Source organism: Equus przewalskii, chromosome 13 (genome assembly GCF_037783145.1).
Source record: "Equus przewalskii isolate Varuska chromosome 13, EquPr2, whole genome shotgun sequence".
Lineage (NCBI taxonomy): Eukaryota > Metazoa > Chordata > Mammalia > Perissodactyla > Equidae > Equus > Equus przewalskii.
Window position 1 is genome coordinate 4,256,474 of NC_091843.1, and position 25,291 is coordinate 4,281,764.

At 36.7% G+C, this 25,291-nt stretch overlaps 1 protein-coding gene across 9 annotated transcripts in view; it reads left to right on the top strand.

The window, feature by feature from the left end:
• The window catches only part of UIMC1 (ubiquitin interaction motif containing 1), a 141,784-nt gene that overhangs the window by 77,601 nt on the left and 38,892 nt on the right, over nt 1–25,291 (top strand). For all 9 annotated transcript variants that reach the window (XM_070570279.1, XM_070570278.1, XM_070570280.1 and 6 more), the window contains 5 exons: nt 12,816–12,940; nt 13,671–13,776; nt 14,087–14,823; nt 20,794–20,858; nt 22,919–22,995. In XM_070570279.1, the coding sequence (XP_070426380.1) occupies nt 12,816–12,940; nt 13,671–13,776; nt 14,087–14,823; nt 20,794–20,858; nt 22,919–22,995 (1,110 nt within the window). The remainder of the gene's footprint in view (nt 1–12,815; nt 12,941–13,670; nt 13,777–14,086; nt 14,824–20,793; nt 20,859–22,918; nt 22,996–25,291) is intronic.

Genomic DNA, 25,291 nt, shown 5'->3' on the forward strand with positions numbered 1-25,291 from the left:
TAAGAGGTCTTTGTATATTTAATAGTCCTTTATCAGATGTATCTTTTGTAAATATTTTCTCCCAGTCTGTGGCTTGTCTTCTCATTCTCTTGACATTGTCTTTTGCAGAGCAGGAATTTTTGATTTTAATAAAGTCCAGGTTATCAGTTACTTCTTTCATGGATTGTGCCTTTGGTGTTGTATCTAAAAAGTCATTGCCATACCGAAGATCATCTAGATTTTCTCATATGTTATCTTTTAGGACTTTTATAGCTTTTTCTTTTACATTTAAGTCCTTGATCCATATTGAGTTAATTTTGGGAAGATGTTAGGTCTTTTGTCTAGATTTATTTTTTTGGATATGGATGTCTAGTTGTTCCAGCAACATTCATTGAAAAGGCTCTCTTTGCTTCATTGTATTGCCTTTGCTTCTTTGTCAAAGATCAGGTGACTATACTTATGAGGGTCTATTTCTGGGCTCCTTATTCTGTTCCATTGATCTATTTGTCTTTTCTTTCACCAATACCACGCTGTTTTGATTATTGTGGCTTTACATAGTAAGTTTTAAAGTCAGGTAATGTTAGTCCTCCAGCTTTGTTCTTCTCCTTCAATATTGTGTTGGCTATTCTGGATTTTTAGCCCTCTCTGTATAAACTTTAGAATGAGTTTGTTGATATTTACAAAATAACTTGCTTGGATTTTGATTGGTATTGCATGGAATCTACAGATCAAGTTGTGAAGAACTGACATCTTGACAGTATTGAGTCTTCCTATTCATGAACATGGAATATCTCTTCAGTTAATTAGTTCTTTGATTTTGTTCATCAGAGTTTTGTAGTTTTCTTCATATAGATCTTGTACATTATTTTGTTAGATGTAGACCTAAAGTATAAGTATTTCTTTCTTGTTTTTTTTTTTTGAGGAGATTAGCCCTGAGCTAACCTCTGCCACCAATCCTCCTCTTTTTGCTGAAGAAGACTGGCCCTGAGCTAACATCTTTGCTCTTCTTCCTCTACTTTAAATGTGGGATGCCTGCCACAGCATGGCTTGACAAGCAGTGTGTAGGTCCACACCTGGGATCCGAACTAGTGAACCCTGGGCTGCTAAAGTGGGACGTGTGAACTTAACTGCTGGCCCCTAAGTATTTCATTTTTGGGGTGCTAATGTGAATGGTATTGTGTTTTAAATTTCAAATTACTCTTGTCCATTGCTGGTATATGGGAATGTGACTGACTTCCATATATTAACCTTGTGTTCTGTAACCTTACTATGATTGCTTATTAGTTCCAGGAGTATTTTTGTCAGTTCTTTTGGATTTTCTACATAAATGATCATGTCATTGGCAAACACAGTTTTATTTCTTCCTTCCCATCTGTATACCTTTTATTTCCTTTTCTTGTCTTATTGCATTAGCTGCTGTGTCTAGTACAATTTTGAAAAGGAGTAGTGAGAAGGGACATCCTTGCCTTATTCCTGTTCTTAGTGGGAAAGCTTTGAGTTCTCACCATTAAATGTGATGTTAGCTGTATGTTTTTTGTTGATATTCTTTATCAAGTTGAGGAGGTTCTCTATTCCTAGTTTACTGAGAGGGGTTTTTTGGGGGGGAGGGGAGGAGGAAGATTGGCTCTCAGCTGACATCTGTTGCCAATCTTCCTCTTTTTGCTTGAGGAACATTGTCACTGAGCTAACATCTGTGCCAATCTTCCTCCATTTTATGGAGGATGCTGCCACTGCTTGGCTTGACAAGCATTACTAGGTCCGTGCCCAGGATCCAAACCTGTGAACCCTGGGTCACTGAAGCAGAGCATGCAAACTTAACCACTACACTATGGGGCCGGCCCCCTACTGAGAGTTTTTGTCACGAATGGGTGTTTGATTTTGTCCAGTGATTTTTCTACATCTTTTGATATGATCATGTTGTTTTTCTTTTTCATACTGTTTGTGTGTTGGGTTACATTAATTGATTTTTTTCTTCTTCTCCCCAAAGTCCCCCAGTACATAGCTGTACATTCTAGTTGTGAGCGAATTCTGGTTGTACTTTCTGGGATGCTATGTCAGCATGGCTTGATGAGCAGTGCTAGGTCCCTGCCGGGATCCAAACCGGCAAAACCCTGGGCTGCCATAGCGGAGTGCATGAGCTTAACCACTCGGCCACAGGGCTGGCCCCACATTAATAGATTTTTGAATGTTGAACCAGCATTGCATATCTCAGATAAATCCCACACCATGGTGATGGTGTGTAATTCTTTTTACACATTGTTGAATTCGGTTTGCTAATATTTTCTTGAGGATTTTTACATCTGTGTTCATGAGAGATATTGGTCTGTAGTTTTCTTGTAGTGTTTTTGTGTAGTTTTGGTGTTAAACAGTGGTCTCATAGAATGAGTTAGGAAGTATTCCTTCTGCTTCTATCCTCTGAAAGAGCTTGTAGAGAATTTGTATGACTTCTTCCTTAAATGTTTGCTAGAATTCACCAGTGAACCTTTCTGGGCCTGGTGCTTTCTTGTTTTGGAAGGTTATTAATTATAGGTTCTATTTTTTTTATAGATATAGACCTATTTTTTTTACGTATAGACCTATTCAGATTATGTATTTTTTCTTAGGTGAGTTTTGGCAGATTGGGTCTTTAAAGGAATTGGTTTATTTTATCTAGGTCATCAGATTTGTTGGCATAGAGTTGTTCGTAGTATTCCTTTTTTATCCTTTTAATGCCCATGAGATCTGTAGTGATAGTCCCTCTTTCATTTCTTATATTAGTAATTTGTGTCCTCTCTCTCTTTTTTTTTCTTAGTTAGCCTGGAAGCTTACCAATTTTATCGATCTTTTCAAAGAACCAGCTTTTCGTTTGGTTCATTTTCTCTATTGATTTCTTGTCTTCAATTTCATTGATTTGTGTTTTAATTCTTATTATTTCTTTTCTTCTGCTGTCTTTGGATTTAATTTGCTCTTCTTCTTTTAGTTTCCTAAGGTGAAAACTTAGATGATTGAATTCAGATCTTTCTTCTTTTCTAATATATACCTTCAATGCTAGAAATATCCCTCCACTCCTTTTGTTGCATCCCACAAATTTGATGTCATGTTTTCATTTTCATTTAGTTCAAAAATAGTTCTATATTTCTCGTGAAATTTCTTCTTTGACTTGTGTTATGTAGAAGTGTGTTGTTTAATCCCCATATATTTTGGGATTTTCTGGTTATCTTTCACTTATTGATTTCTAATTTAATTTCTTTGTGGTCTGAGAGCAGACATTGCCTGATTTCTATTGTTTTAAATTTAAGATGTGTTTTACGGCCCAGAATGTGGTCATTCTTGGTGAATGTTCTGTGTGAGCTTAGAAAAATATTTATTCTGTTGTTATCGTTTGAAGTAGTCTATAGCTGTCCATTATATTCAGTTGCTTGGTGATGTTTTGAGTTCAACTATATCCTTACTGATTTTCTCCCTGCTAAGGTCTGTCTATTGCTGATAGAGGGGTATTGAAATTTCCAACTATGATAGTAGATTCATGTATTTTTCTTTGCAGTTCTATCCTTTTTTGCCTCATGTAGTGATACTTTGTTGTTAGGCACTTACACATTGAGGATTGTCATATCTTCTTGGAGAAGTAACCTCTTTATCATCGTGTATTACCCTTCTTTATCCCTGATAACTTTCCTTGCTTTAAAGTCTGCTTTGTCTGAAATTAATATGGTTATTCCTGCTTTCTTTTGATTTTTGTTAGTGTGGTATATGTTTTACGTCTATTTAACTTTTTTTTTTTTTAAGATTTTATTTTTCCTCTTTCTTCCCAAAGCTCTCCGGTCCATAATTGTGTAGTTTTAGTTGTGGCATGTGGGATGCCGTCTCAGCATGGCCTCATGAGCAGTGCCATGTTCGCGCCCAGAATCCGAACTGGTGAAACCCTGGGCTGCTGAGCAGAGTGCGTGACCTTCACCACTTGGCCATGGGCCGGCCCCCTCTATTTACTTTTTATCTATATTTGTGTTATTTATTTATTTATTTTTGAGGAAGATTAGCCCTGAGCTAACACACCCATGCCCATCTTCCTCTACTTTGTGTGTGGGATGCCTACCACAGCATGGCTTTTACCAAGCGGTGCCATGTCTACACGTGGGATCTGAACCGGCGAACCCTGGGCCACCGAGAAGCAGAATGTGCGAACTTAACCACTGCGCCACCAGGCTGGCCCCTGTCTTTATATTTAAAATGAGTTTCTTGTAGACAACATATAGTTAGGTCTTCCTTTTTGATCCACTCCAACAATCTCTCTTTTAATTGGTGTGTTTAGTCCATTGACATTCAGAGTGATTATTGATATAGTTGGATTAAGAAGTACCTTGTTTGTTATTGTTTTCTGTTTTTTGTCCCTCTTCTTCATTCCCAATTTTGTCTTTCATTTTTTCCCTCCCTTTTGTGGTTTTATTTTCTTTTGGTGAGGAAGATTGGCTCTGAGCTCAAATCTGTGTCAGTCTTCTTCTCTTTTGTATATGGGATCCTGCCACAGCATGGCTTGATGGGCTGTGTCTATGTCTGTGCCCAGGATCCGAGCTCATGAACCCCAGGCCTCCAAAGCAGAGCATGTGAACTTAACTACCACCCCACTGGGCTGGCCCCTTTTATGGTCTTTCTTTGTTTTTTTTAAAGATTTTATTTTTCCTTTTTCTCCCCAAAGCCCCCTGGTACATCGTCGTATATTTTTAGTTGTGGGTCTTACTAGTTGTGGCATGTGGGATGCCGTCTCAGCATGGCTTGATTAGCGGTGCCGTGTCCGCGCCCAGGATCCAAACTGGCGAAACCCTGGGCCGCTAAAGCAGAGCATGTGAAATTAACCACTCAGCCATGTGGCCCACCCCCCCTTTTGTGGGTTTAATTGAGCATTTTATATGATTATATTTTCTCTCCTTTCTTAGTATTTGTTAGAGTTCTTATTTTACTTTTTTAGTTGTTTTCCTTGAGTTTGCAATATACCTTTACGACTAATCCAAGTCCACTTTCAAATAACTCTGTACTGCTTCATGGGTATTATGTGTACTTTATAATAACAAAATAATGCTAAGTCTTCCCTCCAATTAGTTTATCATTGCTGTCATTTATTTCCTGCATACATATATATGTATAAATAAGATATATACATAAGCATACATAATCAAGTACATTATTATTACTGTTTTTTTGAACAGACTATTATCTGTTAGATCGATTAAGAATACGAAAAATAGGGGCTGGCCCAGTGGCACAGCGGTTAAGTTTGCACATTCCACTTTGGTGGCCCAGGGTTTGCCAGTTTGGATCCTAGGTATGGACATGGCACCGCTCATGAAGCCATGCTGTGGGAGGCGTCCCACATATAAAGTAGAGGAAGATGGGCATGGGTGTTAGCTCAGGGCCAGTCTTCCTCAGCAAAAAGAAGAGGATTGGCAGTAGATGTTAGCTCAGGGCTAATCTTCCTCAAAAAAGAATAAGAAAAATAAAAGTCTTTATTTTGCCTTCACTTATTCCTCCTTTGATACTCTTCCTTTGTTTATGTGGATCTGAATTTCTGACCTATGTTATATTCCTTCTGTCTAAAGAACTTCTTGCAGCATTTCTTGTAATGCAGGTCTACTGACAGCAAATTCCCTCAGTTTTTGTTTGTCTGAGAAAATCTTTATTACTCTGACTTTTGAAGAATAATTTCACAGTGTGCTGAATTCTATGTTGGTGTTTTTTTCCTCTCAACACTTTAAATATTTCACGTCACTCTCCTTGCTTTCATGGTTTCTGAGAAGTCAGGTATAATTCTTTGTTTCTCTATAGGTGAAGTGTTTTTTTCCTTTGACTTTCAAAATTTTTTCTTTATCTTAAATTTTCTGTAGCTTGAAAGTCATATGCCTAGATGTAGGGATTTTGGGGGGCATTTTTTTCTGTTTGCTATTCTCTGAGCTTCCTGGATCTGTGGTTAGAAATCTGACATTAATTTGGGGAAATTCTGAGTTATTATTGTTTTACATGTTTATTTTGCTCCTTTCTCTTTTTTCTTTCCTTCTGGTAATCCGATTACATGTTTGTTACTTGTTTTATAGTTCTTCCACAGTCCTTGGATACTCTGTTATATTTTTTTTCAGTCTTTGTTCTCTTTAGTTTTTAGTTTTGAAGAGTTCTGTTAATGTATCTGTAAGCTCAGATTCTTAGTTGTGTTCAGTCTATTAATAAGCCCATTGAAGGCATTCTTCATTTCTTTTATAGTGTTTTTTATCTTTAGCATTTGTTTTTGGTTCTTTCTTAGGATATCTATTTCTCTGTTTACATTGCCCATCTGTTTTTGCATGCTCTCTACTTTATCCATTAGAGCCCTTAGCATATTAATCATAGTTGTTTTAAATTCCCAGTCAGATAATTCCAACATCTCTGCTGTGTCTGGCTCTGATGCTTACTCTGTCTCTTCCAATTGTGTTTTTTTGCCTATTAGTATGCCTTGTAATTTTTTCTTGAATGGTGGGCATGATGTACTATAAATAGGCCTTTAGTAATGTGGAGGTAAGTGTGGGGGTAATGGAAGCATTCTGTGATTAGGTCTCAGTCTTTTAGTGAACCTGTGCCTCTGGATTGTGAACTTCACAGGTGTTTTTCAGTTTTTTTCCTATCCCCTTTGTCGAGCAGGATGGCTAGCATAGGTTGTAGTTTGGTGTTTTCTTTCTCCCAACTCAGTTAGACTCTCATAATACCCCATCAGTTGAAGCTCTGGTTAACTGGTTGCTCCCAGGGCAGGCCTTTTTAAAAAGAACAGAGCACTGGTATATTTCAAAATAGTTCCTTTTCCCCTTCCCCGGTGGAATGCTCAAGAGGGATTTTCTCCTGTATTTATCTTGAGAACCTGGTTGAGCTCTTGGAGATAAAACTCACAAAAGTGTGGGGTCCCCTTATGACGGAGTCCCCCTGGAGTTTTAACTCTCAGACTGTACACACTGAACCTCCAGCAATTTGTCAAATGCGGTTTAGATTTTCTTACCCTGGCACTGGCTTCTGTGACAATTTCTGCTGTAAATCTCTGCTCCAATAAGCCGTGACTCCTTGTATTTCCCTGTCTGTCTCTCCATCTTGGAGGTAGCAGTTTGCCCTGTGTCCTCTCTCATGGCTCTAAGAAGAGTTGTTGATTTTTCAGTCTGTTCAGCTTTTTACTTGTTAGGACCGAGTGGAGAATTCTAAGCTCCTTACATGTGGAACCAGAAGTTGGTTGTGTCATCCCCAATATATTTTTATTTGGCTTTTATACACTTTATCATTTTTGTATGTCTTCATGATTAGCATTTTGGTACCAACATCTGAGTCTCTTGATTTGACAATTCCGTAACTTACTTAACACATTGCTTTGTTTTTAGGCATTTAAATCAGTGCTGTTATAGATGATAGTGAAGTGGACATCTTTTTGTGTATCGCACTTTCCTTCTTTTCAGTGATTCCCTAGGGTAAATTCCCAGAAGTGTGATCACTTCGTTTGAGAATGCACATCTGTAAGGGTTATGACACAGTGCCTTAATGCTTTCAAAAGTGTTTTATAAATTTATACTGTAACTGGCAATATGTAGGCATATCAGCTTTACCACAATTGCAAAGCTGTATTTATTTTGGAGGAGAAAGTTCTTACGAAAGATTTGGGTAGGAAAATAATTTATCTGGTTTATTTTTTTGTTACAGTTGTGTGTCGCTTAATGATGGGGATACATTCTGAGAAATGCAGCATTATGTGATTCCATCATTGTGTGACTATCATAGAGTGTACTTCCACAAACCTAGCTGGTATAGCCTACTACACACCTAGGATATATATCTTGTTGGGCTACCATCGTATATATCGTCTGTTGTTGACCAAAATGTTGTTATGTAGTACGTGAGTGCGTATGAAATGTTCCTTTTCAGCCATTTTAAGTACCCATAAATTATTATAGGTTCTCCTGATGTACTGTCTAGTTTTGTATTCTGAATTGTTAACAGCGTGTTTGCACATCTCAGTGGGAGGCTAACCTGAATGGTGGGAGACGTTGATCATCATAAATTATGACCAGCATAATCAGCTTCACACAGCTTGTGTACTACTCTGTGTTTAGCTCAGCAGAATCATTTGATAAGCTGAGTCCAGCCAGTTCAGTTGGAGATTCTAAAGTTGACACTTGCTGACATTTTCCTTAAAGGAGCATGCTTCCAGGTGGGATTCCAGTTTGTTTTTCTCTTTCTTCTAATGGTTGGGTTCTTACATAGTAGAGAGGTCAGCTAAAATGTGTCGTAGTCAACAATGATGTTTATTGGACTTTAGTCTCAGATCATGGTTGATATGTGAAAATAAGAGACAGTAAATAGTGAATGAGAGTGTCCTTTTAATTCTTATTGTAGTTAAAGTAAATATGTAATGGTGGCTTTGTCAAGTTATGTGGTTGTATGCTGTCAGTAAAATATACATAAAATGACTAAGTTAGAAAGGTGGTAATCTGAATTAAAGTTTTGGATTTCTTTAAATAATATATAATAACAATACATAATTTTATTATTAATTAATAGTAATAATTAACAATTATTGGGCACTTATGTGCCAAGCACTATTCTAAGTGTTATATATATTTAAATTATTTCATCCTCGTAGCAGCCTTAAATATTATTACCTCCATTTTATATATGTGTGAACTAAAACAGGTATTACACAATGGTGACATTTACATGAGAATCCTTAAAGTCAAGAGTATGTTTACTCTACATGCATGTCCACAGCAATTAAAAGAAGCAAAATAAAAAGGGGGAAGGAGATTATTAGAGATCAGCCCCAGTATCCAGGTACAGAGGATAAGTAACCTGCTCAAGATTTCACAACTAAAGAGGCAAAAATCAAGATTTAAACCTAGGCAGTCTCGCTCTGGAGCTTCCTCTGTATGTACTAGAAAACAGAGTCAGACTGTGTTACTAAATTGAAGTTCTTGTTTTAATGGTTGGGAAGAAGGCAGAGTCTGAAGAATACTTCAGTTAACGTAGCAAAGCCTTATCTCTCCAGAGCCTTCAGGGAATAGGGTGTTTTGAAAAACAGAATATTACAAAGAACTCAGATTTACCTCTTTTGCATTACGTGGTTTTTGATTCTTTTAAGTTGAACATAAAGGATGTAATCAGCTTTTTCTTGATTGACTTAGTGACTTTGTTAGGAATGTCATTCTTTTTAGCTATTCTAGTGGTATGTAGGGGTATCTCATTTTAACTTTCATTTTCCTGATGACTAATGATCTTTTCATACGCTTATTAGTCATTTGGATATTTTTTTTTGTGAAGTATCTGTTCAGATCCCTTACTCTTTATTTTTTAAATTAAATTGCTTGTTTTCTTCTTATTGAATTATAATTCTTTATTCTGGATACAAGTCCTTTGTCAGCTTATATGTGTTGTGAATATGTTCTCCCATTTTGTGGCTTACCTTTTTATTTTCTTAACAAAGAGATTTAAATTTTGATTAGGTCCATTTTTTTTCTTTTATGGCTTTTTCTTTCTGGGTCTTATCAAAGCAATCTTTGACTGCCCCAAGGTTACAGAGATTTTCATCTATGTTTTCTTCTAGGATTTTTATAGTTTTCGCCTTTACATTTAAATATATGATCCATTTTGAGTTAAGTTTTGTATATAGTGTGAGGTAAGGGTTCATTTTTTTCCTTATGGATATCCAATTGTTCTAGCACCATTTGTTGAAAAGCCTGTCCTTCCTTGTTGAAAATCAATTGAAACTCAGTGTGTGGATCTATTTCTAAATTTTCTATTATGTTCCATTAAACATGCTTGTTGGGATTTTGATTGGGATTGTGTTGAATCTGTAAATCAATTTGGGGAGAATTGATTTCTTATTTTCTGAATTAGTATGGTATTACTTTATTCTTTTTTCTTTTTTTTGAGGAAGATTAGCTCTGAGCTAACATTCACTGCCAATCCTCCTCTTTTTGCTGGGGAAGATTGGCCCAGAGCTAACAACTGTTCCCATCCTCCTCTATTTTATATGTGGGATGCCTGCCACAGCATGGCTTGATAAGCAGTGCGTAGGTCCACACCTGAGATCTGAACCAGCAAACCCTAGGCCACTGAAGCAGAGTGTGTGAACTTTACCGCTATGCCACCAGGCTGGCCCCACTTTTTTCTTTATTCTTTGGTAGAATTCACCAGTGATGAATGTCAGATGTCCCCAGGGTTTTCTTTATGGAAAAGTTTTTAATTACAAATTCAATTTCTGTAATAGATATAAGGCTGTTCAGATTTTGTTTCTTCTTGTATCAGTTTTCATAATTTGTGTTTTTCAATAATTTTTTTGTTTGTTTCAGCTCATTGTTTCTCAGTCCTTTTTTCTTTTTTTTTTTTAAAGATTTTATTTTTCCTTTTTCTCCCCAAAGCCCCCCAGTACATAGTTGTATATTCTTTGCTGTGGGTCCTTCCAGTTGTGGCATGTGGGACGCTGCCTCAGCGTGGTTTGATGAGCAGTGCCATGTCCGCGCCCAGGATTCGAACCAACGAAACACTGGGCTGCCTTCAGCGGAGCGCGTGAACTTAACCACTCGGCCACGGGGCCAGCCCCTCTCAGTCCTTTTTTCATTGTTGTTCCCCAAAGGATCCTTTAGACATTTTTTTCCTAATCACTGCTGTCCCCATAAAATTTTAATACCAGAGATAATGCTATATATTCTGTTTATGTATTGATTCTCTATCTGTGTTTTATACATAAAGAGAGTAAGATATTTGACCTCCAAGAACTAGTTTTTGTCTGTTTGGGAATGATGTGTCACCCCTGTTGAGAATGCATGATCCAAGTTGTCAAATTTATTGGCGTAGAATTGTCCACAGTATTATTCTTCTCATGACTGTAGAATCTGTAGTGATATATCCCCTCTTTTATTCCTGATATTGTTAATTTATGTTTTTTCTTCTTTTTCCTTGATCAGTCTAGTTAGAACTTTATAAATTTTATTGACTTTTTCATAGAACCAATTTTTTGCTTAAGTTTTTTCTATTGTTTGTCATCTTCTGTTTCGTTGATTTCTTCTCTGTATTTCTTTCTCCTTACTTTGGGTTAATTTCACTCCTCATTTTCTAGCTTCTTAAAGTAGGAAGCTTGGATCAGTGATTTTAAACTTTTTCTTCTTTTCTAATATGATCATGTAATGCTGTACATTTCCCTGTAAGCATTGCATTAAGTGCATCCCATAGATTTTGTATGTTTTCATTCTATTAGAGTCATTTCAAATTCAGTTGGATACATTTTTTATGTTTGGATTCAGTTTTAGGGATCCTTTATCCTTACTGATTTTATTTTACTTTAAAAAATATATTTAGCATGTACATGATTCTGTAAGTCAAAAATACACAGAAAGATATAGTCAAAGAAGTGTTACTCCCTCTCTTATCCCTTCTACTTTGTTCCCAACTACCTGTAGGTAACCACTTGGATTAGTTTTTGATTTGTCCCTCTTGTGTCATTTTTTGCAAAAGTAAACAAGTATATGTATATTTTCTTATTTCTCTTTTTATACACAAAAGGTAGCATATATACATGTTCTTTCATACTTCATTTTTGTTTTTTTTTTACTTAATATTATATCCTTGAAATCATTCTATTCCTGATCCGTATATATCTTCCCTATTCTTTTTTATAGTTATATGTATGTATACCAAAGTTTATTCAAGCAGTGTCCTATGTTCGTTATTAAGTAGATTTCCAATGTTTTACAAATTCAAACATTGCTGCAATGAAAAATGTAGTTCATATTTACTGTTTTTTTTCAATTGGAAGTATATCTTTAGAGTAAATTGCTAGAATTGGGGTTGCTGGGTCATGTATGTAGTTTGTTAGACACTGCCAAAATCCTCTCCATAGGTATTATACAAAATGGTGATATTCTATCATTTCTTTTACATTTAGAGCTGAAATAATTCTTTAAAGAGAAACTTCTTTTCGTCTATTTGGTTACCCAGTAGTATAACTTGTATTGGAAGAGTAGGACAAAAATTTGATTCTCTATCTTTTTATTTACTAGTTTTCAAAGTAATTGATTAACATTCTTCAGCAGTGATCAGTTAGTCGTATTTTTTTCTAAAGTATCATTATGAGCTCAGATTTGAACATATTTAATGTGTTTTAATTAATTGCATTCATTATCCTTATTGATAGTCCAGTTCCATTTTTGGCCAGTCAGAACCTTTTTAAGTTGGCTGTTAAAGTTCTTCTGATATGACCCTAGTAGTGTCTGGTAGACTCCTTGCTCACAGATATGACAGCTATTCTAGCTCACCTACATTTCGTGCTCCAGACTTGGAATCAGCTGTTTCTCCAGGGTACTCCAGTTGCTTTTAATGGGAAATGGTGTTTGACGATCACTTTCTGGTTACTAGGATGTTCTTTTCTGCTGGGTAAATCAGAGGATTCTGAAGAATAGAATTATTCCAGTTAAATGTTGAGCATAAAGCCGCGTGATATGTAGCAAAAAGCCCTGGATTGGAAGTCAATTCCTCTGTTTATTCCTTCACCAAATAAATATTTACTGAGTAATTACCAGGTGCCAGGCACTCCTTTATATACTGGAGATACAACAGTGAACAAAACAGGCAAAACTCTGCTTTCACGGGAGCTTACAGTCTCGTTAACCCAGGATTCTTGTTGTAGCTGCTGCTACTGATCTTAGCTAACATGTTACCTTTTGGGGCTTTCCTCAATTATAAAATTATGAAATTGTACTAAATGGTCTGTAGTGTCTTCACTTGAAAAGTTTAATAATTCTGTTTCTTGCCTCCATGCTTATTCAACGTTTGTGGTGTCCCTCCCCTCTCTTTTCTGTGTCCTTTTACAGAAATGACAGAAGAAGAACAGTTTGCTCTGGCTCTCAAAATGAGTGAGCAGGAAGCTAGGGAAGTGAATAGCCAGGAGGAGGAAGAAGAGGAGCTCTTGAGGAAAGCCATTGCGGAAAGCCTGAATGTAAATATGCTATGTTGAAAAAGTTTGTTAGGATTGATCAGCAACATTCTTTTACTTTTGTAGTGTTATAGCTGCATTAGGGACTAGCTGTAGTAGTTTATAGGGTTTTCAGCTAACACATATTTCCCAAAATAATTTTTAAAGTCCATGTTGGATTGTTGGTGAACCCAATTTGAAGTGTTTTGGTAATTCTATATAAAGAGTTTTCTTCTCCCACACAGATTTTCAGTCCATGGCTTAAGAGAGCCATAGTAGTTGGCAGCTTCTAAAGAGAGTTACCAAGTACCAAGAAACCAAAAGGGAACAAGATAGGGTGCTTACCTCTCCTGTTTTGTGGGGAGAGCAAAGAGAATGAGAACCAGAGGTGGGTTATGGAGAGAAAGAATGGGCAGTTTTAAAATTTTTCAGATAATGTTAAATCATGATTTGAATATATGTAACTGAAATTATTTTAAATGTGAAGGATATTTGCCAGTGCCAGGTCCTGAGCCATCCTTTATGCCATTCACCTCTCTATATTAGAAAAAGGTTTAGTGTAGTGATCTAGAACAGCACTTTGCACATAGTAGGCATTCAGTACATGCTGTGGAATTCATTTGAATTGAGCATCTCTGTTTTAGAGAGGAGAATCTCTTAGGGACAGTGGCTTCCCCTTTGTGTCCTTCTGTGACCCTTCATTTATAGCTATTTTAATAATAAACCTGGTCTGGTGTGGGATCACTTGTTTCAGAGTTGCCGGCCTTCTGATGCTTCTGCTACAAGATCTCGACCTGTGGCCACTGGACCATCTTCACAGTCCCACCAAGAGAAAACCACAGACTCTGGGACCACTGAAGGCATGTCTCCCTGTTCTGACTCCTTCCACTCATCACGTATAACCATATCACAGGGATCTCAAGCTGAGAGTAGATAGACAGAAATGCCCCAAATCCCTTTGGTGGTATTAAAGAGGTTAAATCAGAAAGTAGTTGAGATCTCTCTAATATCCAGCATAGTTTTGTCTTCAAGGAAAAGCCAACATTTGGTTAAATCCAAAGAAGAGCCTTTTTTACCCACATTATGTAATTCTTGGTAAGTGATAACTTGCCAAGCCCTCTTAATAAAAAAGTTTGTCCTTAGCCCTACTTTTTCTCAAATACCCTACAGGCATATGGCAGCTGGTACCTCCATCACTGTTTAAAGGCTCACTTATCAGTCAGGGAAACGAGGCTGAGGAAAGAGAGGAGCCTTGGGACCACACTGAAAACACTGAAGAGGAGCCGGTCTCTGGCAGCTCAGGAAGCTGGGACCAGTCAAGCCAGCCAGTGTTTGAGAATGAGAACGTTAAATGTTTTGACAGATGTACTGGCCGCTTGGCTGAGCGCACACAGTGTGGGAAGCCACAGGAAAGTACTGGGAGGGGTTGTGCTTTTCACAAAGCTGCCCAGGGTAGGGGGGACACATCTAGGCACTGCCTGCCTACCCCAGCAGATGCCAAAGGTCTCCAGGACATTGGGGGCACTGTGCACTACTTCTGGGGTATTCCATTCTGCCCTGCTGGAGTAGACCCTAACCAGTATACCAAGGTCATTCTCTGCCAGTTGGAAGTTTATCAAAAGAGCCTGAAAATGGCTCAGAGGCAGCTCTTTAAAAAAAGAGAGTTTGGGGAACCAGTGTTACCTAGACCTCCTTCTCTGATCCAGAATGAATGTGGCCAAGGAGATCAGGCTAGTGAAAAAAATGAAGGCATCTCAGAAGATATGGGAGATGAAGACAAAGAGGAGAGGCAGGAGTCTAGGGCATCTGTCTGGCACTCAAAAACCAAGGATTTCCAAGAAAGCCCAATTAAAAGCTTGAAAGAGAAACTTTTGTTGGAGGAAGAACCAACAACCAGTCATGGTCAGGTAAGGGTCAGTGATGCTGTGATTAAGGATGATTTATTCACAGATTAAACAAGGATTATTTTAGCTGTTTGTTCTTTTTGTGGTCTTTTTTCCCCCTGATTTTTGAAGTAACACATGCTCACTACGGAAAATTGGGGAAGTACAGAGGAGTGTAAAGAAGAAAAAATTACCCATAATCCCACCACCAAGAGGCAATAATCATTATTTATATGCATATAAAATATTTTTTCTAATTTTTCAACAAAATGAAGACTTCTGTATAAGCTTTGTTCCTTTCCTCACTTAATAGTTTATCTTATATTTTTTCCTGTTTATTAAGTATACTTGACAACATTCTGTCATACAGATATACCATAAATTTTGTGTGTTAAAATGTTTATTATTTCTAAGAAATTAAGTTTTTGAATAGGTAATAATGTTCACATGGCTCAAAATTCAAGAAGATATACATGAAAAGTCTATCTCCTATCCCCTTCCCCAGCCCATCAGTTTCCCTCCTTGGAGTCAGCCTTTATTACTGGTTTCTGGTGTATCCTTCCAAGATATTTTATGTAGTACAGGCAAATGTGTGTATATATTGTTTTCTTCATCTTCTTTTACATGTATGATAGCATACGCCACGCCATTACTCTGTACCTTGCTTTTTTCATTTAATATCTCTATGAGATCATTCCATAACAATAGATAAAGAATTTATTCTTTTTTTTGGATGTGTAATACACCATGTATGGATGAGTGTGTTTTATCCAGTGCCCCTATTGGTGGACATTTAGGTTGTTTCCAGTATTTTACTATTACAAACACTGCTGCAGCGATTACTCTTCTACAGGAGATGTTTTATCCACATGGGAGATATTTGTAGGATAATTTCTTTTATATTTAATTGGTGGGTCAAAGTATATATGCATTTGCAGTTTTACTAGCTATTGCCAAATTGCCTTCCACAGAGGTTGTATAAATTTACACTCACTACAGTGTATGAGAACCAGCTTCCTCATAGCCATACCAATACAGAATTATCAAGACTTCTTGATCTTTGCCAGTCTGAGAGATGAAAAATAGTAACTCAATGCAGTCTTAATTTGCATTTTTCTTATTATGTATGTAGTTGAAACCCACTTACATTTCCTTTTCTGTCTGTTTAGATCTTAGGGGCATTTTTCTCTTTCAATAATCTTTCTTTTTGTGGTTTTTAGGCACCTTTTATATATTAGGGGAGGTGGTCCTTTGTGATAAGAAGTGCATATAGTGTTCCAGTTTATTTTTCCCCCCATGTAATGGTATATTTCTGATTTTGCTTGTCGTGGTTTTCTATAATTTACTGAAAACAATCCCCTGTTTGGGGCCATTTGGGTTGCCTTTTCACTTTTTTTCTGACATATCTAGATTACATTATAGATATGTATGCTTATGTTCTATTTTTTTCTCTGAATATTATAAACCAATCATATAATTACAAACTTTTTATAAATTATAATTTTAAAGAGTATTCTGTTTTATGACTATACTGTTTTTTGTTGCTATTTCTCTTGTTGGACTCTGAGGTTTTGGTTTGGTTTTGTTGTTATCCTACTTGTGTCTCTCTCAGAGTAAGGGTTCAAGAAATGGTAGCTATGAGATTTCATAGCATAGCGTGGATTTGAAGTTTGAATTTCGACTTTGTATTTTAGTAACTGTGTATCTTTGAGCAAGCCATTTAACCTCTCTGAATCTCAGATTTTACATCTGGAAAATGGGAATAGAAATTCATGCAGTAGTTTTAATGATTACAGTGAATTACTATATAAAATGCCTAGTATAATATAATGCTTAGGAGATTATAGGCACTCAATAAATGATAGTTGTTCTCTTGAAGGGACCAGAGGTCATTCATCTAGGATACCTGTGGGAAACATTCTTCCCTAGCAGCCTTCTTCATTCACATTCTGGAAAGATGGGAATAGAAAGCATTTTCCTTAACAGTTCTTCTAGTGACTTGCCTCTTTTCCAAAGGAAAGTTAGGTTATGCTCATGATAGCACGTTTTGTTTGTTCTTTGCACTTCAGAGGTGCTTCCCCTTAAAAGAATAAATTAACTCCACAGAGTGAACACTTAATAATTTATTGTAATTCATGTTGTTAGCTTTCTGAAAGATCCCAGGGGCCAGAGTGTTAGAGCATAGACTTGTTTCAAGTTCTGAGGTTTGAAAACAGTGCCTTTGGAAAAGCCAAAGGCTAGGTAGAAGTTCTCTATCTTCATGAACAGGGCACCAAATAGTAAAAATAATATTGTTAATTGGTACTATTTGGCTACAACAAACCAAATCAAACTAGCTGAATAAAAAAGAGGACTTTATCATAAGGAAACAGCGTGCCTCATAAATTCTAAAACAGGATGGTAACCAAACCTGGAGAAGGTAGTGGGCCTGGAAAATTGTCTGTAGTTTTTCTGTATCTCGCTGCTGTATTGTATCTGCTTCATTTTTCTCCCTGCAGACTGGCTTCCTTTGCTTCTCTGTTTCACATGGTAGGTGGAAGACACTGATCCTACAAGCTCCCAAACTTAAATACAGGTTACAGGAGATTTGCTTTCTCCCAACTCCAGTTTCAAATTTCTAGGAAAGGACTTACAGCCCATTTGGGTTTAGTAAGCCCTCGCCAGCTCTGTTGGCTGTGTCCCGAAGTGAGTATGTGTCAAATTGTACAAATGGCTGTGAGCCCACTGCTGGAATGCCATGGGAGGGGTGACGGACAGTCTTCAGTAAAAGGAGATTGGGCAGACAACCTAGTAAGTATCCAGTGTGATCATTAACATTAATTTTAGAAATCACTTAGAACTATTGGAAAATGATGAAAAGTATTAGGAATAAAGTTGAAAGCATCCACAATCCTACCGTCCAGTGATGTATTCTTTCATCTTTTTTTCTATACCTATTTTTTGTATGGTTTAGATCAAATTATTGTATTTGTAAACATTTTCTTATGATGTTAAAAGTTAATTATAGATTTCATTTTTAATGACTACATAATATTCTGGCTTATGAATTTACCATAACATTTTCACTGTTTTCCTATTGCTGGATATTGTGGTTGTGATAACCATCTTTCTAAATAAAACTTTTCTTTATTTAAAATTAGTGTCCTTAGGCATAGGGAGCAAGAAAATGCTGGGTTAAAGAGTTATGAACATAAAAAAAGACTTGCTATTTGTTGCCAAATTGCTTTTCAGAAAGGTTGCTCAAATTTCTATTCCTTCTTTCCAGCAATGTATGAGAATGCCTACCTAGTTCACTGCAGCCTTGCTAACAGAATATAATATCTTTAAAAAGTAAAACAAACAGAAATAAACTTACTAATTTTATAGGCACATAATGAAAGTCTTATGATTGTAATTTCACCTTTTGGTCTTTTGCTTTCAGGAACTGTGTTAGAAACAATTTTTGTGTTAAACATTTTCTATTGATTATGGCTTTGCTGGAGCTGCCCACAGTTGAGACGCCTTGGTTGATAGAGACAGCAAGAGAGTCCTAGAAACAGGGACTCAGAAAAACATTCACCTTGGGGCAAAATATTTAGTCTGTATGAAGGTTATAAAAACTTTAGAATCAAATGATAACTGGTTTCTGGCATCACAGACAATAGGAAAGTTGTTAATGAAGATGGAGATGTCATCTTGATGGCCCTGCAGCAGGGAGGTGGAAGGGTCTTGTATATTGATGTGGTCACTGCTTTTCAGGGTCTGATCTGTAATTTTTCAGTCCAGATACTGGAATTTATTTTCCAGAAATGACCAGATTCTGTGGGGGTGTGGGAACTGACTTTGACTAATGAAACTTCAAGCTGATATGTACACCAAATGACAGTTACACACCAAATGAAAGAGACATTTTCAGTGACCAGAATACTTTAGGTCTACCATCTACTGTACCTCCTTCTAGGGTGAAGGTATCTGGAAGCTGAAATAGTAATCAGAAAATGGAAATTTTAAGGGATGATTCACCTAGTCTATGGAAAGACCTGATTAGCTACAGCTACGTGTGCCTGATAACAGAGGACATTTCTGTGGTGACCAGACGATGTGTCTCTTCACTTTCACGTCCCAGGCCATGGTGTGGAAGACACTGCTTGATTCTGGATCTTTGGATTTTTCTTTTTTAGAGTTGTTGCAAATTATCCCTTTACCGTTAGCATATTATTTCTTGAGGCAGAGTGCAATATCTTGATTAGGCCGCAGCCTCCTTAGTTACAGTTACGTTCCTGTTCTGCTTCCCTGCTCACCTTGATTTAGATTTGGGTATTCTAATCAAATTTTATTGCTTTTTTTTTTTGCTATGTTATTTTCATATTGTGGAAGAACCTTACTTTAATTTTACCCTATGTTCAATTACTGCCATTGAGGTGTTAGTTGAGATATGAAAAATGATTTATTGAAGTTAAGACATTCTTGGGATTCTATGTTGAAGTGGTTGGGAAGATCATCATTTGAGTAAACAACATAACAGTAATGGTCAGAACATGGATTGTGGAGTCAGATAAGTCTCAGCTCCACTTTTGACCACCTCTTTGATTTTGGGCAAATTATTTAACCTGTCAAAGTTTCACTTTCCTCATTCCTAAAATAATTTAATAGTTTCTGCCTCAGAAGTTTTTTGTGAGGATTAAAGGAGACATTGCATCTAAAGTGGTTAGCATGGGTCTGGCACATAATAGGTATAGAGTAAATTAAAAAAAAATTTCTACTGGGAAAGGTAGAGTGATGCTTTAGCCTAAAGTAGAGGTGTAGGTATCTTATAACTTATTAGTACCTTGATTGCTTCTAAAGCCCAAGCCTTCATTGGCTAAGAAGGTAAAATTCTATTAAATGGACACTAAGTGTTAGTATTTACCCTCTCCCCCCGCCTTTTTTTTTTTTTGAGAGATCAGGAATGAAACAGTGTTTTGTCACTACTTTGTTCAAACACATAGTCAGGTGAAGTATTTATTGCTCTTGTATTTTAGTCCTTTTGACAGTTTTGTTCAGCCCTCATTTTTCATAATGACTACGTTCCCAATCATTGTACAGCTTTATCGTCCCTTTGACTGAAGGCTCATCTCAGCTATTTCTGTTTTTTGGTGTATTTCATCATTTATTTACCTGAGTGGTAGAGAGATGCCTAAGTTATTTAGGTTATTTATACCCTGTTAGGAGACTCTGAAAACTTCAGCTTTACTTCTATTGGAAGAAACCTCACAGCCCAGGCACTGCCTCAGAAGTCCTCCTAAGGCAGCAGTAGCTGCTTTTTCTGTTCTGTGCACCTACTTTTAATGAGTTGACATGTGTACCAACTCTACCGTTAATCAAAGAAAATAATCTTTCGCTTATCCAATCCCTATTTGTTAGATTTCTTAAAACATATTCCTGTAGCCAGACATCAAAACCATAGTGGCAGATTTTGTAGCAACAGGAATCTTTGTAACCTTCCCTTTGGAATGTCTTATGTTATGGCTTGCTTGTACCCGGAGACTTCTTTCATGGATTGCAGTGTTTTTCCCAAGTTAGTATTTCCACTGAAAACTGGACTTTTTTTATATTTCCTCCTTCCACACTAAAAGCTTTGTAACTGCTTTTCTGAAATCATCATTCATTTGACTCACCAATTGATATTTATATATCTTGCATTTTACAAAGTGCGTTGCATATATTATCTTTTTAATTTTCACAGTAACACTCTGTGAGGCAATCGTTAATATGCATTTTAAGATGAGGAAACAGATTCAGATGTGACTTACCTAAGATTACAAAGTTAATAGGTGATTTATTTTTGATTCAAATCCTAGTCTTCTGACTCCACAGGATATGCTCTTATTACTGAAACTTACTGACTTACGTAAAATGTTTTATTCTTATTGCTAATTGCTGAGTGATAATGTTAAATAATTTAAATTTCTTTTAAAAAGGAAGAGAAACCAATTATGCCTGCCTCTATATTTAGGATGTTGTCTCTCTTTGCAGTCTTCCCAAGGGCTATTTGTTGAAGAAACTTCTGAAGAAGGAAACTCTGTACCTGCCTCACAAAGGTAAGATTATGTGTTGTTTGGGTCTGAATTCTTCTCTGAGGGTGCCAGAATAAGAAAGATGAACCACGTAAGTGAGACTGTATAGGGACAGCTTGCCAGGGGTCTTTTGGTTCTTTTATAAGCACAAGCTAGGAGAAATCATTATTTCCCAGTTCTCATATATGCATCGCGTAAAAGCCTAGAATATTAGGGTGGAAGAGATCTTAGGGGTTTTCTTGTCCAATCCAGCCATCTTGTCACAAATCCCATTTACACTATTCCTGAAAAGTGGTTACATCCTGCAACTCTCTTAACTTGACTACACTAGTTTCCTATGCCAGTTTGAAGACTGTGGATTGATTTCTTTATGTTCTTTCTAGTCTTCCCATCCCCTTTCTCTCTTTGTTCCTTCTGCTTATGATTATTTCATCTGCATATCCAAACCGTATATATCTTTTAAGTCTGCTCTTAAGACTTTCATCCTCTTGATGCCTTCATATTATTCAGGCTGGACAGTACCTGTATCACCCTCACTCCCTGTCCTGTGCCACTTTTAATCTGATTGTATCTCATCTTTCCCTTAAATGGTTGTATTTGCATTACCTTCTCAATTCTTGTTGATTGATTGATGGGGTTACCGTCTTAAGTCAGAAGACGGTAATAATACATAATATTACATATTATATTTAATAATATATAGTGGTTGATTGGCTACAAATTGCACTATTAACTGGATCAGGCTTCCAATTACTTTTCCCTTTTATCCGGTAGTTGACCTTTGGGGATTAGTCAAGAGCTTAATTTTGTGTTGAGTGACCTTCATCTCCCATGTGGAAGTTGAGGCCCAGTTGCCATTTCCTATAAATTAGGTGGTGTTCTTAGACCTTTGGTTAAGTTGATACTACTAGGTATTTCTTCCTGAGCTGAGGAATATGGCTTTGGTTTGATTCTCCTGCTAAGACAGTTTTAGAAGTGGTTTTAACTGGAGTAGGCCCTTTGCTTCCTGCAGGCCTCTATGCTTTGTTGTGGTGAGCCTTATGCAGAGCAGATGTGGGTTTTAATGAATGATTATATGCTTTGTCACCAGGAGAGAGTTGGAATTGCAGGCAATGCGGTTTGCCTTCAAATTGATTAGCCCATTTTATAAATGTCAGCAAATTGTTTTGTGATGGACCCTTTGAATGAAGCTCTAATGTTACTTGTGGAGTAAACTGTGTCTGACTTGGGTTTATAACAAATGCTATGAGATGTTTTATTTAGAGAGAGAAATCACTTGTGGTTTCCTATCAGGATTTAGTTATTTATCATGAATCAGTGGTGGTTAATCTCTCTTCTCTGTGGTAGTTGGTTGATGTGAGGATTTGTGTTTTTAAGTGTCCTCTTGCATACTTGATCAGACTAATTGTAAAGCTCTATGAAGCAGGAGAGGGCTAGCTCAGATGCTCAGATCTTTCAGCCATGTGTTCCTGTGTCAGGAAGAGATTGCACTCAATGAACAGGCAGAGTAAACCATTCATAATTATGTTTTTCTCAGAATAGATATTCAACTTGTGTGGGCAGATTTTTGCTGTAGGGCAGTTTGGAATTGTATCTTATTTTTGTTGCTTGGAAAGCCACATCTTGAGATAAAGAGGAAATTTAACTGCAAAGTGAGGGAAAAGCTAGTGTGTTGTCAGGAGAATCTCCATATCTTCTCTTAGGAGTTTACAGATTTCTACCTTTCAGAAGGCTGAGATGGAGGCTGTAAAACACCTTTGACATCCTTATATTGGAGTGGAGTTTTTTGTCTTATATGGTATTCATAGATAGTCCTTACCCTTCAGCTTTCCTTTGAAGATTCCAAAAGGGGGTTCTTTTCATTCAGTGATTTCACTGGAACTGAAGTTGTAAGCATGTTTATTTTTCCTTTTTCTAGCCTGGAGTTTTTCACTACTGATTCCTTGCTTCCCTGCTGTGCTTTTGTGGTAGTGGGCAGCACGTATCAGATTACTTGTGGCTTTGTGAATGACTCACCATTGCTTTTGCCCTGGTGTTCTGATTTATTTTACCGGGAATTCATTTGGGGTTTGGTTCTTTTTCAGCATTACTGTTTTCATCAGCAAGAGAAGCTCAATCCTTATGCCAGAGAGTTCTGCAGAAGAAATCACCGTGTGTCCTGGTAAGCACCCCACTGTGATTTTACCGTATTTGTGATCTCTAGCTATATACCTTTTTGTGCCTATTAATTTTTCTGACTTTATCAACTCGCTCTTGGAAGGTTTATGTGTGATTGATGTGTGTGTATATCTCCACACACATACATGTATATATATACTTACATATGCATACACACACACGCTTTTTTTAATGGACATTGGCTCTGATTCTCAGCCTTTTCTCTTGATAGAGATGCTTTAGTTTTAAAATTAACATGGCTCTTTTCTCTGCTTGTTTGCTTACCACCCTCATCAGAGATGGTAGCAAAGCATCAGGAATAGTACTTAACTGTATATTCAGAGCCAAATGGGGTTTATGTTTTGGTTTATGGGTTCTCAGAGTTTATGGGTGCTCAGAGTTGGGCTGTCTTCAAATCTGCCTGTCATTAGGCAGATTTTTCTTAGAGCCTTTTACTAGTAGTTTTACATTGCTATTCACTTCTTATTACATAGGGAGTCCAGAAATTGAATTTTATGCACAGTTCTGTCATTGACTTATTTTTGGACTTAGACAAGACACTTAACCCGATTAAGTAGTGTATTTTGCTTTTTGTTAATTGTAGAGATGAAAAGAAGATATATGTACCTTGCTTTAGGTAGAAGAGATGGTCACTCCAAGTTGCACATTAATAAATTTTTGATATATAAAATAATTTTAAAATGAGCTAAAATACCCACCATGTAAGGGAATTCTTGAGTTGAATCATTTGTATAATATGAAGAATCATTTTGTGATATGAATTACTACTTTCTAAGGAATTTGTTTTAGCTTATATTTTCTTTTTTGTCTTTTCTTAAAAGTGGGGCCCTTTATATTTATCAGTAACCTCATTCATGTGAGGTTGAGGGACTTCCTGTTAATGTTTAAACTCTTTGGGTAGCAAGTATGGTACACGTGTTACCATAAGTCATATCTAGTTTTCCCTTAGATCTCATATAATCTCTCAGGATCAGAGAGACTTGTAGTTTTCTTATTTTTTATTTATTTTTTTCAAGTTTTTTCCACAGAGACTCAAACTTAGTTTACACATTAGTCTAGGAATGTCCTGTAAATATTTTTAAACATTTGGCAGCATATCATAAAGGCCTTTCTTTACTTATTTTTAAAATTTAGCTGTGTTGGTTTTTTTTGAAAGTAGTTTCTTAACTCACTTGAAATGTATTTGTTTTACTGCCTAATGATACCCCTAAGAGACCCCACTACTTAGGTGCTCCAGTTTTGGCAGGAGCACTCAAGAATGCTGTACTATCTTTGTGAAAAGGAAACTTTGCACCCTCTCTGTCTGGGACTGCTGACTTATACCATCCTGTTGGGAGGTCACTCATCTGTCCACTTAGGATGATAGCATATGATGTCACCCTAGGATCTCGCTGGAGAAACCTGCAAATATAATAATCTTAAAAGCCCTAGTTAATGAGAGAGGAAAAAGCAAGCCCTTCATGACTAAGGTTAGAGAACTTTTATGATCATGACTTGCTGTCAGTAGCCTGCTGATTAAGTCCAACTGTTTGCTGACATAACCACTTCTAAATGAGATTGCAAAAGGTTTCCATAATGTTACTGTTCCTTTTGCTAAGAAAGTATAACTACTTCTCCATGGAGCCAGACTCCTGAGTCTCTTTTTAAATATATAGTTTAGAAACTATGCATCTAAATTGTCTGAACAATTTGTTCTAAATGGGTGAAACAGACTGAGTGTAGTAGTTCATCTTACCTATTTTGTCTCATATTTCTGACTGTTCCAGGGGTCTGATCTTTAAAATGATAACATCTTTTTGGAGTTATTCACTTTATTGAAGAAGCAGGATTATAGTCTCATGCACACGTTGCACATGCTGCTAGCATTGTTTATTTCTAAGGATCTAATTCCTCTTAAGTTGTGTTTATAATTGAACATTCCAGCCATTCACAGAAAGCTTTAAGACTTTATTATTACAGTACTGCAAGCATTGAGTGGCTCTTGTTTTCTAACGGCCGAATTCTTTTTTGGTAATATCTCTCAGGGAAACTTGACAGAGAAGATTTTGAAGTTTGTGTAGTGTAAGCCTTTTTCCAACAAGGTGGTAAAATCTGTGTGTGTGTATCCAATTTTCAAAAAAATATGTATTAAAATGTAGTTAACATTAGAAATATATTTAATCCTTCTTTGATGATTGAGAAGATACTTTAGTTTCTTGCAGGTACTTTAGTTGCCCAACATTGGCCATTCATTGTATTTGTGAAGCACAGAAGTACCAGTTAGATGTACGGTGTAGATA